The 20,311-nt window shown below is 41.0% G+C and overlaps 1 protein-coding gene across 1 annotated transcript; it reads left to right on the top strand.

Annotated features, from left to right (window-relative positions):
• The first annotated feature begins 15,715 nt into the window (after positions 1-15,715).
• On the top strand, positions 15,716-19,765 carry LOC122304886. The gene is made up of 4 exons (XM_043117150.1): positions 15,716-17,336; positions 17,679-17,861; positions 18,123-18,954; positions 19,063-19,765. The coding sequence occupies exons 1-4, from the start codon at positions 15,716-15,718 to the stop codon at positions 19,763-19,765; spliced, it is 3,339 nt and encodes a 1,112-aa protein (XP_042973084.1).
• The last annotated feature ends 546 nt before the right edge of the window (positions 19,766-20,311 follow it).

Raw genomic sequence — 20,311 nt, 5'->3', positions numbered from 1 at the left:
TTCTAAAATACACGTAGTCATCATATTAGCAACGAGTGTATTTCAGGTCCATCATAAAGCGGTCGAAACGCTTGTACCATTGTCGAGGTGACTGTTTCAAGCCATATAGTGATTTCTTCATACTATAGACCCATTTTTCTTTTCCAGCTTCTTTAAAACCTTCTGGTTAAGACAGATATATCTCCTCCTCCAGATTACCATGTAAGAAAGTTGTCTTCATATTAAGCTGTGCTAACTCAAGATCATTTTGTGCAACCAAAGTTAGCAATATCTGAATGGATGAATGCTTTACAACATGAGAGAATACTTCACTGTAGTCAATTCCCTCTGTCTGAGCGTAGCCCTTGGCTACCAATCTAGCTTTGTATTGTACTCTATTTTTAGCAGTTTGATCATCTTTCTGATTGGAAACTCACTTACAGCCAATTGACTTCTTTCCTTGTAGAAGCGGCACAAGTTCCAAAGTCTGGTTCTGGTGAAGAGACTGCATCTCTTCATTCATCGCTTTTGTGCATTCAACTTTTTCACTGGACTGTATGGCTTCTCTGTAAGTGGTTGAGATCTCACCCTCTTCAACTGGTAGTGCATATGTCATGAAGTCTACATAATGTGTCGGTACACGTTTCTCTCGTCTCGGCCTGTTGGTTTCTATTGATTCGGGTTGACGTGGAGGTATTGTGACAGGACTATCAACCTTATGCTCTCCCGAATCCTTTGAAGTAGTAAACTTCACATTCTGCGAATCATCTGGTGTTTCGCCATCATGACTGTCTTTATTGAAATCTTTATGTTTATGTGGCTTAAGCATCTCAGTTTTGTTGAATATAACATCTCTACTGATGATTACCTTTTTAGACTCTATGCACCATAGTCTTATACCATTTTACACCAGTACTAAAGTCTAAGAATTTTACTTTCTTGGCTCTATGATCAAGTTTACTTTCTTTAGCATGACATCTAAAAACGTGTAAAGAGTCATAATCATTAGCATGTATACCTTTCCACATTTTAATGGGTGTCTTCCCGTCATTGGCAGTTGCAGGTAGTCGGTTGATGAGGTGGCAGGCATATGTCACAATTTCAGCTCGAAATTTTTTACTGAATCCAGCATCCAGAAACATACATCGCACTTTCTCTAGAAAGTATTATTCATCCATTTTATCACACCATTTTGCTGCATTGGTTCTTGTACTGTAAAGTGTCTAACAATTTCCCCTCTCTGGCATATTTCCATGAAAGGGTTTGAAGTGTACTCACCTCTATTATTAGATTTGAGCCACTTGATTTTTTTGTCGATCTGAGTCTTAATCATTTTCTTCCAAATAAGGAAGATGTTTAGCACTTCATTTTTATTCTTTATCGTATACACCCACACACGACGAGAATAATCATCTACAAAAGTTACAAACTAATGCTTATCTCCCAAAGATACATTTTTGGTAGATCCTACATAGTCAAGTATCCCTTGTGTACTGTGTACAGCGGTTCTAAACTTAATCCTCCTCTGCTTCCCAGATACACAGTACTCACAGAAAGATAATTTTCCAGTTTGGGCACCTTTGAGTAAAACCTTGCTTCACACTAGTGTTTGCAAAACTTTTTCTCCAGCGTGTCCTATACGCATATACCAAAGACTAGTGGTGTTAGCATCAGTATTATTTAGCTTTTCAGAGCCTATGGGCTCTACCATCAACTGTACTTTCTTGTAAGAAGTACAAGTGGTGTCGCCTTAAACCTTTCATAGCCACCTAAATTCCGTTTGAGAATTCCATTTTCAATATTGATTCTGAATCCCTTTAAATCCAAAGATCCAAGTGAGATAAGATTCTTTCGCAAGTTCGGAACGTACCAAATTTTTGTCAAAGTCTTGACACTACCATCGTGTAGTTTTAACCGAATGCTTCATATTCCCTGAATCTTACAGGCACTATCGTTGTCCATAAGTACTACTCCACTATCAAACTTTGTGAAGTCAGTAAACTAGTTTCGATTGGGATACATATGATAGATATATCTGGAATCTATAATCCATTAATCGGAATGACAAATGGACAATGCATTTGTCAAGGCAATGTTTGAATCTTCATCTATGTATATGACATTAGCTGTGGTGTGTTGATTCTTCTATTGTCTTTTCATTTTGGGATAATCTTTCTTCCAGTGTCCTTTGTTGTGACAAAAAGAATACTCGTCTTTGGCGAGTTTTCTCCTGACTGATGAACCACGTGATGTGGCCCAAGTTTTCGATTGAAAACGTTTCTTTTTGCCCATATGCCTTGACTATGACCTCCCCCTTACTGTTAATGCTTCATTTGATATATCTAACTGTACTTACTTATCTTTTTTACGGTACTTATTGCTAATTAAAGAACTAGATATATCGTCAAGACTGATTTTTTCCTTCTCATATAGTAGTGTAGTAATTAAATGTTCATATGTATCAGGTAAGTAATTTAATTATAGTAAAACCTTATTTTCATCTTGGGTTTCAACTTCCAAATTTAATAAATCAGCAAGAATTTGATTGTAACTATTGAGGTGTTCAGACATATAAATATCTTCACGAAATTGGAATCTGAAAAGCTTTTTTTTCAAGTGCAAACGGCTCTCAATGCTAGACTTCATGAACTTATTTTTCAATTTCTGCCAAAGTTCACTTGCATTTGTTTCTCTCATGACAAAATACTTCTGATATTTGGTAAGGCATAACTTGATTGTACTACAAGCTTGGATATTAAGCTTCCTCCAATCATTTTCGGTCATATCATCTGGTTTTTCTTCTAACACAATATCTAACTCTTGTTGGATTAAAACGTCTATAACTTCATACTGCTAAATGTCGAAGTTGTTTGTTCCATCGAATTTCTCAATTTCAAACTTAACATTTGAAATTGTGGACTAACGCCCAGAGTTATTAGCATTTCCAAAGTTCCTATCTCTTCCAAAACCTTCCATATGAATTTAGAAAAATTTAGATAATAAATTTCAAAATTCTAACTGTACGGATGAGTCCGGAATGATCTAAATAGTTGGAAAGCACTATTTGATCGTTGAAATCGGATTCCAAATGGCTTAAATCAAGTCTAAAAAAGGATCTGAAGCTTGGACGGTCCTGATTAACTGGCGCGTGGGATACACGCGCTAAGCAGAGCGTTTGGTGGGCCCATGGGAGCTTTGACAACTTGCCTATGTCCACTGGAGCCAAATTCAATATATTTGTATGAGATTACAAACACTCAAAAGTTTTCTCACGTCCACTCTCTCTCTTTTGCCCACTCTTTCACATATGAGAGCTCTCTTATTTATAAGAAAAGCATCACTAAACATCTTACTAAATATCAACCGAGATTGATGGTTAATGGTGAGTTGCAACAGCTATAGTTGAACTTCAACATATAGAACGGTACAGAGTTTCAAGTTAGACGGTGCAGAGCGGACTAAGTGGACTTTCTGGTTTCACACTTTGGTGGTTTTCAACAATTTAAAAGAAATGGCAGTTCACATGCAGGGAAGTAAGCTTCACAAGTCAGTTTAATAGATCATATAACCGTCCAAAATTTCAGATTCTCTATTTGTTGGGTAAAATTATCGGCTAGGTGTGATGAGAGGTCATAAAGCAAATAAAAAGGTTATGCGAGAAGCCCACGTGAAGGAAGTTGAGGAATAATCGTAAAATGCATCGTTTGGCGAGACCAAGTGACTACACCTGAAGTTGTAACAAGGGCTCATCTCCCAAGAGAGTCATGCTGAGGTAATAGGTATGTTGAAAACCACCAAAGTGTGAAACCAAAAAGTCCACTGAGTCTGCTTTACACTATCTAACTTGAAACTCTAAACCGTCCTATATGTTGAAGATCAACTATAGTTGCTACAGCTCACCATTTGTCATCAATTTCAATTGATATTTAGTAAGATGTTTAGTGGAATTTCTCCTATAAATAGGAGAGCTCTTAAATGTGAAATAAGGGAAAAAAATAGAGAGAGTGGATGTGAGAAAACTTTGAGTGTTTGTAATCTCATACAAATATATTGAATTTTGGCTCTAGTGGATGTAGGCAAATTGCTGAACTACTTAAATATCGTCTTGTATGATTTTGGAAAGTTTAGAGGCGCAACAATTGGTATCAAAGTTTTCGTTTGCGCTATCCAAAAATCAAGTTGATCGAAATTAACTTTTGACAACTTTAAGGTGTTCCTCACGTCAAGACGAATCTGTTGCCACAAACTGAATCGAAAATGGAGGTTGGAGGAGCTCACACATGCCCCGAGAAGTAGGGCGTGTTCACCCATGTGCCCTAAGAGCTCTTTGCGCGTGTAAGCCACACGCCCCGCGCGTCTCTAGACGCCCTGCTCAGCGCGTGTATCCCACGCACTAGACAATCAGGACCGTCCGATTTCTATATTCTTTTTTGGGCTTGGTCTAAGCCATTTGGAGTACAATTTCAACAATCAAATAATGCTTTCCAACCATTATGGACTCATTCGTACGGTTAGAATTTTGAAATTTGTTTTCTAAATTTATATGGAAGGTTATGGGAGAGATAGGAATTCTGGAAATGCCAGTAGCTCCGGGCGTCGGTCCACAGTTTCAAATGCAAAGTTCGAAATTGAGAAGTTTGATGGAACAAGAAATTTCGGCATGTGGCAATGTGAAGTTATTTCTAAAAACCAGATGATATGACCGAAAATTATTGGAAGAAGCTTAATACCCAAGCTTGTAGTACAATTCAGTTATGTCTTACTTAAGATTAGAAGTACTTTGTCATGAGAGAGACAAATGTAAGTAAACTTTATTAGAAATTGAAAAATAAGTTCATGAAGAAGAGCATTGAGAGTCGTTTGCACTTGAAGAAAAAGCTCTTTAGATTCCAGTTTCATAAAGGTATTTCTATGTCTGAACACCTCAATAGTTATAATCAAATTCTTGCTGATTTATTAAATTTGGATATTGAAACCTAAGATGAAGATAAGGCTTTACTATTATTAAATTCCTTGCCTAATATATATAAACATTTAATTACTACACTATTGTATGAGAATGAAAAAATTAGTTTTGACGATATATCTTAATTAACAATGAGTACCGTAAAAAAGAAAAGCATATATAGTTAGATACATTAAGTGAAGCATTAACAGTAAGAGGGAGGCCATAGTCAAGATATATGGGTAAGAAGAAATGTTTTCAATTGAAAACTCGGGCTATATCATATGGTTCATCAGTCAGGAGAAAACTCGTTAAAGACAAGTGTTCTTTTTTTTATAACAAAGGACACTGGAAGAAAGATTGTCCCAAACTGAAGGGACAACAGAAGAATCAACCCACGACAGTCAATGTCATAGACATAGATGAAGATTCAAACATTGCCTTGACAAGTTCATCATCTATTTGTCATTCTAATGAATGGATTATGGATTCCAAATATACTTATCACATGTGTCCCAATCGGGATTGGTTTACTGACTTCACAAAGCTTGATAGTGGAGCAGTACTTGTGGGCAACGACATTGCCTGTAAGACTTGGGGAATAGGAAGCATTCAGTTGAAACTGCATGATGGAAGTGTCAAGACTTTGACAGAAGTGTCAAAGTTTGATACATTCCAGACTTGCGGAAGAATCTCATCTCATTTGGATCTCTGGATTCAAAGGGATTCATAATCAATATTGAAAACGGAACTCTCAAAGTAGTAATGGGAGTTCAGGTGGCTATGAAGGGTTTCAAGTTAGAAAACTTGTATTTCTTGCAAGATGGTAGAGCTTGCACAGGCTATGGAACACATTGGAGAAAAAACTTTGCAAACACTAGTGAAGCAAGGCTTACTCAAAGATGCCAAGATTGATAAATTGTCTTTATGTGAGCATTGTGTATTAGGGAAGCAGAGGTGGATCAAGTTAGGAACTGCTGTACATAATACACTGGGGGATACTTGACCATATACACTCCGATGTTTGGGGACCTAGCAAAAATGTATCTTTGGGAGGTAAGCTAGTTTGTAAATTTTGTAAATGATTATTCTCGTCGTGTGTGGGTGTATACGATGAAGAATAAAGATGAAGTACTGAGCATCTTCCTTGTTTGGAAGAAAATGATTGAGACTCAGACCGGTAAAAAAATCAAGCAGTTCAGATATCTCCCAGGCCGTTAGCTTAGTTAGTCGCTATATGCATAATTTTGGAAAGACCCATACATGCCAAATTGATTCTACGGACCGTAGATCTTGGTTGAGAAGAGTGAAGATAGTCTAGTAATTGGATATGTTGACTCAGGCTATGCATGTGATCTTAACAAATGCCGATTGACAACTGGATATGTGTTCATTATGGCTGGAGGACCAGTTAGTTGGTGATCAAATTTGTAGTCTGCAAATTTGCAGTCTACAATTGCACTATCATCAACAGAGGTTGAATACATGCTATAACAGAAGTAGTGAAAGAAGCCGTTTGGTTACAGGGAGTGCTAACAGACTTGGGCTTTAAGCAGCAAAAGGTTATTGTTTACTGTAACAATCAAAGTGCATTTGGCTAAGAATCAAGTATATCACTCTCGAATAAAATACATAGATGTTTGATTTCACTTTGTATGTGAAATATTAAAAGAAGAGGACATCATACTTCAGAAGATTGACACTGAAGTTCCAACACTATTTGGACTTGATCAATATCGCACACTAAGCAGGTGCATTGGAGCCTTGGAGTGCACATTTGATTATGGAAGTCTCTCATGTCAAAAAAGGAGGTGCATTCATTTGAAAAATGAATCAATTTGTAAGCAACTTAGTATGACACATTTGGATGGAGGGGGTGATTGTTGAAAACCACCAAAGTGTGAAACTAAAAAGTCCACTTAGTCTGCTCTACTCCGTCTAACTTGAAACTCTGCATCATCCTATATGTTGAAGATCAGCTATAGCTCACCATTTGTCATTAATTTCGGTTGATATTTAGTAAGATGTTTTGTGGAACTTCTCCTATAAATAGGAGAGTTCTGATATGTGAAATAGGGAGCAAAAACAGAGAGAGTGGATGTAAGAAAACTTTGAGTATTTGTAATCTCATGCAAACATATTGAATTTTGGGTCCAGTGGATGTAGGCAAATTGTTGAACTACTTAAATATCATTTTGTGTGATTTTGGATAGTTCACAGACAAGGTCTTGTAGAGACACTAGCCCAGGAAGGGCACCCCCATCGTTTGCATCGTGCTTCGATGGGATGGTTTCTTCAAGAAATGCACCCTAATAAATATTCTTCCAGGTTAGCATTTGAATAGATATATAGAATTATTATGAGATCCTTACTTCAATGCTAAGACATGTAGTGATAGCGGAGGAAATGAAACGTCAGTTGCTCGACCGGTTTGTCAAGTGGATAGACCCTGTCTTCATAAGTTCATGCAGGTCGCGGGGACATGGCATACTACTGATCATCATAAATCCTTGTGGGTCATGGGAAAGAGGCATCTGTGATCAGCTTGGGACATCGAAGGGATGTATCCCCGCCTTAATTATTCCTTGAAGGTTGTAGGGATGTATTCCATGACTGGTTGTGGCATTGAGGGGACGTACCTCTAGTCTAAGAGTCCTTGCCGGTAGTTCATGAGTAAGGATAGGAAAAATCGCAAATTGCCCCAAGGTAAACTTGAGGGGAATCTTGGGTGTAAGGTAAACAAGTCTACAAGTTGCCTCGAAGCAAACTTGAGGGGAGATGGGTGAGGTCGCAGCAAACTCAAGGGAGGATGGGCAAAGAACCTCGAGTCACCCTGAGGTGTGCTCAAGTGAGGACTAGTGCTGCTTAGGCCATAGGGCGGTAGGGTTCCAAGTCACTTGAGGCAAACTTGTGGTGGAACTAGTGCTGCAGAGGTTGCAATCATTCCAAGAGTGAGGATTGAATTGGATTGCAAGTCTTCCAGAGGAAAACTTGAGGGGCAATCTTGGGTTATAGAGGTAGTGATATTCTTCCCAATGTAGACTTGAGGGAAGGCTAGATGTGGCTCAGGATGATCCTTGCCTAGTCCTCCTTTAAGTTTACCTTAGGACGACTTGTGGCCTTCCCTAGTCTTCACTTGAGTTTACCTCAAGATGATGCACAACCTCGCTCAAGTCTCTTCCTCAACTCTACCTTAGAATGATCACACCGTTAGTAGCCTATCCCCCTAGAATTTACCTCGGGATAGCAACCAGCTCACTTGATCCTGATCCACCCTCAAGCCTGCCTAAAGAGGCTCGAGGCTTGCCTTAACAGCCACAATCTTCCTCAAGCTTGCCTTGGCATCAACTTACAACCTCACTTGATCCTCCATTGATCCTTTGTCAAGTTTGCCTCAGGTCAACTTGTAGCCTTACTACCTAGTCCTCCCTCAACTTTGCCTTTAGACGGCAAGTGCCCTCGCTCGATCCTCCCCTTGAGTCTTCCTCAAGATGGCCCTTAGCAGCTTTAGGGGTTGTTGAGATTCAAAATTTCCTTCCCAAAGATCGGTTTGGATAGTGAGATGAGATGATTTTAGATGAAAGTTAAAAGTTGAATAAAATAATATTTTTTAATTCCTGAGCCTAAGTCCTAGAAATACAAGCTCGAGCAAGAGACGCCCAGGCTACCCAGATAAACCTCAGCCATGAAGGGCCTTCGCGCTCAGAAAGATAAAAAATGGACGCTCGGGTTCTCGCCATTGCCCTACGGGAGTGAGAATAGGAAGTAGCCATTACAGGATGGAAGACCATGGTTTTAAATTTTGTTGGTCAATAATTTTCTTTCTGGTGTAGTGTATGGTACGCTCTACCACCGTGTTTAGTTTCGCTTCAAATTCCAGTCATTTCGATTTCGTTTCGGCCATTCCAGTCAAATTTTGGTCATTTCGGTTAGAATTGGGTGTTTCGGTCCCCATTCCATTTCGGATTATTTTTGAAATCATGTTTTATATGGGGGTAGAAATGCTTCGAAACTATGGAAGAATTGTTCTAATTTTCTAGGTATATCGTATGTGCCTAATCGATCTTGGTTTCAAATGATGGAAGCATGGTTTAGACGTACAAAATAATTCCTCTCAAGTCGGAAATCTGGTTGGTTTGGTTCCGGTGATTTTAACTTGGAGTTTGTGGTCATGAAGGTGGCCTGCTCTTTGGCTGATGGAATAAATGGGATATTTTTTTCATCTGATCAACCAAATTGTACTAGACCAAAGAGAGTTTCAACCCTAGCGAGACCCTAAATTGATGGAATCCAATTGAAACTCCAAAAACTTGGTTGAAAACCAAAACCCTAAACGGTTTCCCTAAACCTTGAAGTTGGTCTCCAAACCCATTTTTATTTGATTTCTAGAACTGTGTTTAATCTCTTGATTAAATCATTTTAACATGCTATTAATTCATCAAACCCTTGATATGACATCATTATCTAACCTTTTAAACCTTGAAAATTTGATTGGGTCAAGAAAAACTAGATTTGGTAATTTTCTTGTATTTTTAGATGGCATTTTTGTAAATTTTAAATTCAAATGGTATTATTTAATTAATTATTATTTTTAATAATTTATCTATTCTTTTTTTTTCTCTTTATTTTTGTTTCTCGACTCAAGTTTGTGATTTTTTTTAACATATATTCATTTTATAAATCTTCAATTCTTCTATATATATATATATATATACACACATATACATGATACACAGATATAATATGTATTTATTTATTTTTTTTTTTTAAATGTCGAGGAATCTCTCCAAGGCAGGGCCTTTCGGACCCACCTATGTAGAGTAAATATTAGTTGTTAGTTTATATATATACATATAAATATTTTTATATAATATATAAGTAATCTCGAAACGGTATTTGTATCGAAATATTTCGTTCTAGTGCCTTAACCAAAACGTTCACCAAAATGATTCAAAACTTTACAAAAGACTCATATTCCTTTGGCAACAAACAAAGAAGAAGGGGCAATCCAATGCATCACCCCTGCGACAAATAGATGGACAGAGGCTACGCTGCATTAAATGCTTCCTTAGAGGACCACACCGCATTAAATAAACATAATTGAGGAAGCTACGGGGAGCACACCACCCTCAGTGCCAGGGCATAGGCCTTTAGTCCCAAACCCAGGTATAAAAACGACTCACAGACACTGAAACAAGGGTTAGAATTCTTTTAACTACTATTGCCCCATGCTCTTTCACTTAAAACACTACTAACTTAGGCATCGAAGATTCCCTTTGCCACCACTACGGTTGCTGTCCCCAGAGCTTTCTTTATGTTTGCATCCCCAAGATCGTAGACCTGAACTGCTAAGGGTTCGACCCAAAAGAGTATGAAACACGATGTCAACAGTGGCGCTGTATGTGGGGATCCCTTGAAAAATTTGACGTATCCTTCATATGCTTGTGAGAACTCGTTCTTAGATAGGTCGGGAGCATGATGGGGCATGGCATGGATAAGTGTGGAAGTAGAGACTATGGAAATAATTCAACTAGAAGGAACAAAGAAGGAGATGAGTAACGATGCAACCAAAGAACTGAAAGACACTAGAAGGGGAACTAGCACCATGCGAACAAGGGAGGATGGCTTGTACTGGAGTGCACCTCAGCAGAGGGAAAAGTACTGGATGAATATGTACTTAAGAAGGTAGAGCCGAACGAGCCGTTGGAATTAGTCCTGATGGACCCAAACCGACTATAAACCATCGTAAGGATAGCAACTGGGATGACTGTTGAAATGAGGTCTGCCCTACAACAGCTCCATGTAGAACATCACGACGTCTTCGCCTGAAGTCATGAGGATATGCCAGGAATTGACCCTACAATTATGCAACATCATCTGAGCATGGTGGACCCTAGAGCCAAAGGAGTAAAAGGTAGAGGCGTAGGAGCTTTAGGGTAGAGAAGAACACTTGGAGTAAGCGCGGCAGATTTCATACGGGAGGCACACTACCTAGATTGGTTGTCCAATGTGGTGCTAGTGAAGAAATCAAAAGGCAAGTGGCAAATGTACGTAGACTTCACCAACCTAAACAAGGCTTGCCCAAAGGACATCTTTCCACTTCCTCGTATCGACTTCATTGTGGATTCGACAGTGGGTCATTGCATGCTAAGCTTCATAGATGCCTACTCGGAGTACAACCAAATTCGTATGAATCCAGACGATGAAAAGAATACGTTGTTCATCATGGACCGAGGATGTACTGTTACTTAGCCATACCATTTGATTTGAAGAATGCGGGGGCCACCTACTAGCGGTTGGTCAATCGTATGTTCAAGGACTAGACCAGGACAAATATGAAGGTTTACGTTGGCGATCTATTAGTCAAGAGCGAAAATCCCACACAACACCTAAATGATCTTCGAGAGGCCTTCGTGGTGTTGAGGCAATATAAGATTAAGCTGAACCTAACAAAGTGCGCATTCAGAGTGGGCTCCGGGGAATTTCCTGGGCTTCAATGGGGAATCGAAGCTAACCTGGAGAAAATGGGGAGGCCATTCTCGAATTAACAACGTCCAAAAGCTCATAGGCTGGGTGGCAGCCCTCAACCGCTTTGTACTGAGATCAATCGACAAGTGCCTTCCTTTCTTTAAGGTATTACAAAATGCCTAGAATTGGAATGGAGAGTGTGAAGAGGTGTTCACTACCCTAAAAAAATACCACTAGCCCTCCGTTAGTCAATCTAGGTGCGGGGAGGTCTTAATCTTATACTTGTCCGTCTCTCTGCAAGTGGCCTCCTTACCTTAGCCTTAGCACAAGACGATAACATGGCATAGCGGCTAGTATACTACGTCAGCCGAGCTTATAGGGTGCAAAGTTCAGATACACCCACATCGAGTAGCTCACCTTCACTTTAGTGGTTACCACTCAGAAGTTTCGACCCTATTTCCAAGCCCATCTAGTCAAAGTTCTTACTAAGACCCCTTTGAAAAAGATCCTACAGAGACTAGATACCTCGCGCCGCCTCACCAACTGGACTGTGGAAATAAGTGAATTCAACATTGAGTACACCCCTGCACCACCATAGTATTGGCTGATTTCGTTGCAGAGTTCAAGGCTTCCTTGAGGGAACATGCACAACTCGTGAAGTTCTGACAAGTCTTTGTTGATGGCTTGTCTTGCTGGGCTAGAGGGAGAGTGGGAGTGCATATCATTACGAATAAAGACAATGAGCACGACTACACTGTTAGGCTAGCATTCAAAACTACAAACCATGAAGCAGAGTACGAGGCGTTGTTGTTCTTCGATCTGACGATCTCCAAGTCTTTGGGCGCTGAGGAGGTGGAAGTCCAGGCTGACTCCCAGGTGGTGGTTAGCCAGGTAAGAGGAGAATTTGCTGCAAAAGGCGAGAAATTGAAAAAATACCTAGCTTTGATAAAGGCCAAAAGCACTCGCTTCATGTACTTCCAGATACAGTAAATCCCAAGAGCTGAGAACCACAAGGCAGACAGGCTAGTGAAAACGGCATCTGGGAAAGAGACTACCTCACTCCCAGGATTGGCAGTCCTCATGATTACCAAAGTGTTGGCTATAGGGATCGAGGCCCTTTGCCAGGTCGACCCCGTCCCCCAGGCAAAGACGAGGTGAAGTTCATGGTGGTCGCTGTAAACTACTTCACCAAATAGGTGGAGGTTGTAGTGCTGGAGACAATTATGGTGAACAACATCACTTGCTTCCTATGGAAGAGCGTTGTCTGCAGGTTTGGTGTCCCTCGCCACATCATCTCAGACAATAGGAGGTAGTTTGACTCCAACCACTATCGAGATTGGTGCTAGGACCTAGGAATCAAATTTCAAATTTCGGTATTCCTCCTTGGGGCACCCCCAGTCCAATGGCGAAGTAGAGGTGGCCAATAAAAACCCTATTGAGAATACTGAAGAAGAAGCTCAGTGATTAGAATGGGGCATGGGCGGAGGAACTCCCCGCAATCTTGTGGGTGTATTGGGTAATGGTAAGGACAACGATGGGGAAGACCCTATTTACCCTTGCATACGGCCATGAAGCTATCCAACCAGTCGAAGTGGAAATCCCCACCTATAGGGTACAACACTACGATCAACGCTCTAACTACCAATAGCTTGAGGAACAACTTGACCTAGTAGAAGAAATCAGGGAAGAGGCAGAGGTGATGATGGTAGCTTACAAGAAGAGGGCACAACACTACTTCAATCAGAGGGTATGCTCGAGTTTGTTCAAAGTCAGAGATCTTGCGCTTTGGCATGAAGGAAAGTTGGGGCCACAGTAGGAAGGCCCTTATGTAGTTGTAGCTAGCAACTGCCTAGGAGTTTATTGGTTTCAAGATTCTCAGGGGAATGAGTTACATCACTTGTGGAATGCCAAGCGCCTGTAAATATTTTACCGATAAAGGCTTTGTGAGTTGTAAAATTCGTAGTTCGCTTTAGTGGTTGTTATGTACACCCTGTTAATAAAGAATGTGAATGTTTTTAGGGAATTATATGTGTAAAAACGACATCTCCGACAATGTGTAACTCGCCCCTAACTCAAATTTCTGCCAAGGCATATCTCCACCAACGGAATCTTCACCGACTAATTACCTCTCCGCGGGGTATCAGTCAAAGGGATGGGTGTAATGCCGAAATTTGTTTTATCCCTCTCACGATGGAGTGCAGGCCGACCCAGCCCTCAGTTGCTCGATATTTACCTTCCTCGTGAGCTTCAACAGGCGAGAACAAGTCCAGTCTTAGACTGCCCGAATAGATTACCTCTACCACTATGAAGAGTGGGCACAACATTAGCCTGGCCCTCACTTACCTTCCCTGTGATGTCATCGAGTTGGAGCAAGTCCAGTCTGAGATTGCCTGAACATACTACCTCCCCACAAGGGTCAACGGGCGGGTCTAGCCCTACTAGTGACCCAACCTCCCCCACAAAGCCTTGGCCCCCCAATTATTACCCAGTCCTCGTCATAGCTGAAGTGCAGAGCAGCTACTCAATTGTCTGACATTACCTCCCAGGTAAAGTGTCCTTAATAGTCTAACAACTTACCTTCCTCATGGAAGTTAGCTGTAAGTATAGTTATAGTGATTAAGATACAAGAGGAGAGGGTGTCGTTTACCTAAAAATTGGACGTTTTTACCCTTAGTGCTCTGCTAGGGTTCTTTCACGTTCTTTGCATGGCTGCCGTGAGGGGCTTTGATGGCCCCATGCTGGCGGCCAACAGATCCTTTGCAGAACTGGTTTCTGCAGCCCCTCAGTCGTTTATTGATGTGCAGCTGCCACCGAGGGTTCACAAAACCATGGATGGAGAAGTTTATTTCCTGTTTTCAAAGGAGGAGTTGTTGAAGTCGGCTGAACCGTTTCGGTTTTCACTGGTGCTGAAGTTCCTTAGGCAGAGGCCATCGCTGGATGCGATTCGGTTATTTATTAAAAGCAGATGGGGTTTGTCTGGTATGGCGGTGGTTTCAGCCATGAGAAGGCCACAGAATGTGTTTGTCCGGTTAACCACGGAGGAAGATTTTAATAAGGCATTCTCGAGGGAAGCATGTGATGTAAACGGAGTGGTGTATCGTCCGTTCCATTGGACGCATGAATTTTCTGAGGAGGAGGAACCATCGGTGGTTCCCGTTTGGGTTTTTCTCCCTGGATTGGCTCCCAATTTCTATCATCCATCGATCTTGAAAAGCATCACGTCACCTATTGGAAAACTAATCCGGATTGACAATGCGACAAGGTGTGCCACTAGAACAGATGGTGCAAGGGTCTGCTTGGAGGTTGATGCTGCGAAATCTCCACTAAATTCGTTCTGGATTGGTGCACCGTCCTGCCCTACTAGCCGGTTACAGGAAGTTGTATACGAGACGCTGCCGGCTTTCTGCTCTTTATGTAAAGTCCAGGGTCATAACATGAAGACATGTATGAAGGGAGCTTTACGGAAGGAACAAGGGAAAAAGCAGGTTCGGATGGAATATGTGCCGAAAAAGTTGAAGGAGGCAGAGGCATCGGGTTTGGCCATTGCAGTGCAAGAAATGGCTGAGCAAGGTACGTCGGATGTGGTAGTGGAGGGCAGGGTTGAGCCTATAATTAACATGGCAGAACAGGAAGTGGAAGAAATGCAGTGGAAGGAGTTGCAGGATCAAGGTTTTGAGGATAAGGTAACGGCTGGGAATAATGCGGTTCTATGCTCTGTTTCGACGGTGATGGTGCCAGAGATTACAGAGGTGCTGGAAGGACAATGTTTAGGTTCTGTGGAGGAGGATCCGAGAGCAGTGGGGTGCAGTGAGATGGCTCACGAGTATTCCATGATGCACGTACAGGGAATGTCTGAAGAACCGGGTTTGGAAGCTGATATGGGGCATGCAGAGAATGATGCTGTTGTGCAGGTGCAGTATATGACTGAAGAACCGGGGCTGATTCCAGTTGATGTGTCGCAGGAGGATCTTGTTTCTATTGTGGTAGCCGATGCAGAACAGGTACGTGATTTGCAGCTGGTTGAGCCGAGTACAGAGAAGGAGTTAATAGGGGATAGTAATGCAATTATGAATTGTTTATCGGAACCGGAGATGGAGGGGGAAAAATTGTTTTGCTTAATGAGGTGTCCTCTGATTCGGATATAAGGGAGGAAGTCAAAAAACAAAGTGAGGAAGGTCACAAGAAATTACGAAGTAGTAAACGGGTAATTACCCGAGCCTCTAAACTGAATTTATGATTAGTCCAATATTGTATTGGAATGTTAGAGGGGTGAAGTCTTCTAAAAGTAGGTTGAAAAAAATTATTAAAGTTTATAAGCCGAAGATGTTTGTGATTGCGGAGCCTTTTTTATGTGATGAACAAATGGATGAAGTTAAAAAAATGCTTGGTTTTGACTATGGGTTTTCAAATGGTGCGTGGAATGGGAAATTGTGGATGCTGTGGATGAATGATGTTAATGTAAGCATGGTTAGTTGTGGAAGCCAACAAATTTCTGTTCTTGTGGCTAATGGTGGGATGAAATGCAAAATTTCTTTTGTTTATGCTAAATGTTTATGTGAGCAAAGGAGGGTGTTGTGGGATGAGCTTGCAAGGGAGAGTAATTCTAATGATCCTTGGTTGGTGACAGGGGATTTTAACATTATAGCGAATGATGGGGAGAGACGTGGTGGTAGGCCTAGATCTATGGTGGCCATGGAGGAGTTTAATTCTTGGATACATAATTGTGGTTTAATGGAATTGAAATATTTGGGTAACTGTTATTCTTGGTGCAATGGGCATGTCGGAAATTCAAGGAGTTGGGCTAGGTTGGATCGTTCCTTGGTTGATCAACATTTTCTTGGTGCTTTTCCAGATTCAGTTATGAGATATTTACCTCGTACATCATCGGATCATGCTCCTATGGTCATTTCGTTTGTGAAGTGTTTTGAAGGCTATGGGCCGGCGCCTTTTCGTTTTCAGCAAATGTGGGTGGATCATGTTGATTTTGATAGATGTGTTCGTGAGGCTTGGGACCAAGATGATGCTGGTTGTGCTCTTAGAAAAATGGTGGCAAAATTAAAAAGGGTAAGAGTTGCTCTAAAAGCATGGAATAAGGTAGTTTTTGGGTGGACGAGTGGGCACATTCAGGAGTTGGAGGCTCGTATAGAGAGGTTGGATGAACAGTTGCAAGTGAGATATGAAGAAGATGTGGAGCTGGACCTGTTGGCTTCAAAGATGGAACTGGACACCTGGACCAATCGTGAAGAGATCCGGTTGGCTCAGTGTGCCAAAGTTAGATGGTGGAATCATGGCGATAAAAATTCCAGGTATTTTCATGCTCTTCTTAATAAAAGGAAGCAAGCTAGGATTATGGAGATGAGTCTTTCTAATGGTACTACGTTAAAAACACCGCAAGATATTCATGATGGTGCTGTGAAATATTTCATGGATTTTTTGGGTGAATCTAATAGTGTAGTACTTCCAGATTTGGGGGATTTAGTGTCTAATGTGATCTCGGAAGAGGATAATTTGAGGCTTTGTTCTTTGCCTACCGAAGAAGAGGTGAAACAAGCTGTTTTCAGTATTCCTATAGAGAGTAGTCCTGGCCCAGATGGGTTTGGTTCAGGTTTCTATCGTGCTTGTTGGGATATTGTGCGTGTGGAGGTGGTGGAGGCTGTAAGGGAGTTTTTTAAGGGAGTTCCTTTCCCTAGATTTTATACGGCTTCTTTTGTTGTGCTTATTCCCAAAATGGCTCAGCCGACGGGTTTTGATAAGTTCCGTCCTATCAGTTTATGTTCTGTTTTCTACAAAATCTGCACTAAAGTTTTGGTGGCAAGACTTGCTCCTCTATTGCCTGCTATGATCTCCTCTGAACAGTGTGCCTTTATTCAAGGTAGAAGTATTTTTGATAATATCAGTCTCACACAAGAGATGGTGCATTCTCTTAACAAAAAGGCTTTGGGTGGTAATGTTATTTTGAAGCTTGATATGGCCAAAGCTTATGATAGAGTGGAGTGGGAGTTTTTGTTGCATGTGATGGCAGGATTTGGTTTTTCTCCTTCTGTTATGGCTCTGATTAAAAATTGTATTGAGTCGCCTTGGTATTCAGTCATGATGAATGGGACGTCTCGTGGTTTTTTTCAAGGAGGGCGTGGTTTGAGACAGGGGGATCCTTTATCTCCCTATCTTTTTATCATTATGGAGGAAGTTTTTTCCCGTTTACTTAAGAAGAATTTTTTATGTGGTAATATTATGAGTTATTCACATCCGAGAGGTGCGCCTCTCGTTTCTCACCTTCTTTATGCAGATGATATAGTTATATTCACAAATGGAAGGAAAAAGTCGATGCGAGAATTGATGAAAGTTATTGAGACTTATGAGTCTTGGTCCGGGCAACGAGTGAGTAAGGAAAAGACAGCAATATATTTTGCAAAGCAATTCTCTACAAGGCGGAAGAGGGATCTAATGAATAGCACTGGTTTTATAGAAGGTAATTTTCCTTTTACCTATCTTGGTGCACCGATTGTTACTGGAAGACTTACAAATTTACACTTAGATCCTATTCTTAATCGGGTGAGGAATAAGCTTGGGGGGTGGAAAGTGAAGTGTCTATCGGTTGGGGGCAAATTGATTTTATTGAAGCATGTTTTGTCGAGTATGCCAATTCATATTATGTCTATCCTTCAAGTGCCAAAAGGTATTTTGAAAATTCTAAACAGGTTGCTTAGTTCTTTTTTTTGGGGTGAAAAAGATGGTAAGGGGAAAAAGAAATGGGTGGGGTGGAAGGCGATGTGTAAGCCAACTGAAGAGGGGGGGATTGGGCTGCGTGATTTTGATGAGGTACAGCTTTCTTTACACATGAAATTTGCATGGAAAATTATGACTGGGACTGATCTTTGGTCACAATTTTTTCGTGCTAAATATGTTGGGGATAACCATATCTCTTTAATGGATCCTAAGAAGGGGTCAAGATTTTGGAAAATGGTGGTTAAATGTATTCCAGCGGTGTTAGAAAATTCAAAATGGAAAGTTCGTGAGGGGAATATTTCTTTTTGGTGGGATAACTGGTTAAATGAAGGTCCTCTTGCTAATTCTTATCCAGTGATTGATGAATCTAGTATGAGGTTAGCTGATGTTAGAATTGAAAATGGTTGGGATATTGATGTGTTGCACAGATTAGTGGGAGCGCAAAAAACAGAGGAGATTTGTAGCTTTTTGGGTGCTCACAAAGATGGTCAGGATTTACTTGTTTGGATTCATAATAAAGATGGATGTTTTACTACTAAAAGTGCATGGCAATGTGTTCGGGTTAGTGCACCAAGGGTGACTTGGGTAAAGTGGGTTTGGTATGAAGCTCTACCAAAAAAAATCTCTGTTTTAATGTGGAAGGCTTTCCATGACAGTTTAAGTGTTGATGATAGATTGAGGAGGGTGGGTATACCCATTACTTCCAAGTGCAACTGCTGTGCTCGAGGAGGCTATGAAGATTTAAACCATGTTCTTGCTGCAGGTGATGTGGCTTCTGAGATTTGGAAGAGGTTTTCTCTTGTCTTGGGATTTCCTTATGATCCAAATAGACGATGGTCTGAATTGGTATTAATGTGGTTTAGACGGGCGACTACCAAGTCTCAGGTGGGTAATCTTATGGGCCTTATTCCTTCTATTATTATTTGGAAATTGTGGCAATGCAGGTGCAAGGCGCGGATGGAAGGTAAAACCATATTGATAGAAGAGATCTGGAGGTCTATTTGTGTGTGGCTAAGAAAAGTGCAAAATTCCTTAACAACTATTACAAAGATTGGTGTTGTTGATGAGGAGAGGTTGAGGGATTTGAACATACCAGTGTTACCTATTAAAAAGGTGCAGGCGAAATTGGTTTGTTGGGAAAAGCCAAAAAATGGTAGAGTGAAATTGAATATAGATGGGTGTAGTCTTGGTAATCCAGGAAATTCAGGTGCGGGGGGTATTATTCGGGATGTAAATGGCAATATGGTGCTGTCCTTTTCATGCTCTCTTGGGGTGGGTTCTAATAACCATGCGGAATTGAAAGCATTGTTAATAGGGTTGAAATATTGTCAAACTTTGGGGCTACATCAGGTGGACATTGAGTCTGACTCTTTGATCTGTGTATCTTGGATTCAGAAGAAGCATTGTGGAGTTTGGTATTTGGAAGATTTCTGGGAGGAGGCTATGAGATTGTATGCAGGTGGGGATTTTACCATTCATCATGTTTATAGAGAAGGAAATGCACCGGCGGATTTCTTAGCTAAAATGGGAGCTCAAGGCTCTACCTTAGTTTGGAGGTCTTTGTCACATGTTCCAACATTTCTTAAAGGTTTGATTCGTTTGGATAAATTGTCTTTACCTTATGTTAGGGGAAGTTATGTTGTTTAGAATTGGTTTTTTGTTTATGGGTATGTCTTTGTGGGTTGGGAGTTTATTTTAGGCATGTATTGTTTTGGATTTCTCGTTTGGTCCTTATGTCTTTTTGGTATTCCTCCGCCGGAAGTGAGGGCTTTTGTTAATAAATTTGGGAATGGGCCACTCTTGGACATGTGGCCCTAACTCTTCAAAAAAAAAAAAAAAAAAAAAAAAAAAAAAAAAAAAAAACTTACCTTCCTCATGGGTGTCAACAGGTGGGAACGGGTCCAGTTAGGGACTGCCCGAACAGACAACCTCCCTATAAGGGTCAATAGGCGGGACTCTCCCCCACGGAGGAGAGTGGGCTAGGCTTCACCGCTGCTCGAACTTACACCATCCCACCACGACGAATAGTGGGCATAGTGCCAGTTGGCCCTCACTCACCTTCCCTGTGACAACAATGAGCAGAAGCAGGTCCAGTTGCAAACTGCCCGAACAAACTACCACCACGCGAGAGTCAACAGGTGGGACTAGCCCCGTGCTAATCCAATCTCCCTCACGAAAAAGAGAGGGTCCAGC

Source organism: Carya illinoinensis, chromosome 3 (genome assembly GCF_018687715.1).
Source record: "Carya illinoinensis cultivar Pawnee chromosome 3, C.illinoinensisPawnee_v1, whole genome shotgun sequence".
Lineage (NCBI taxonomy): Eukaryota > Viridiplantae > Streptophyta > Magnoliopsida > Fagales > Juglandaceae > Carya > Carya illinoinensis.
The sequence above is the reverse complement of the archived record's forward strand: the minus strand, read 5'-3'. Positions and strand labels throughout refer to the sequence as shown.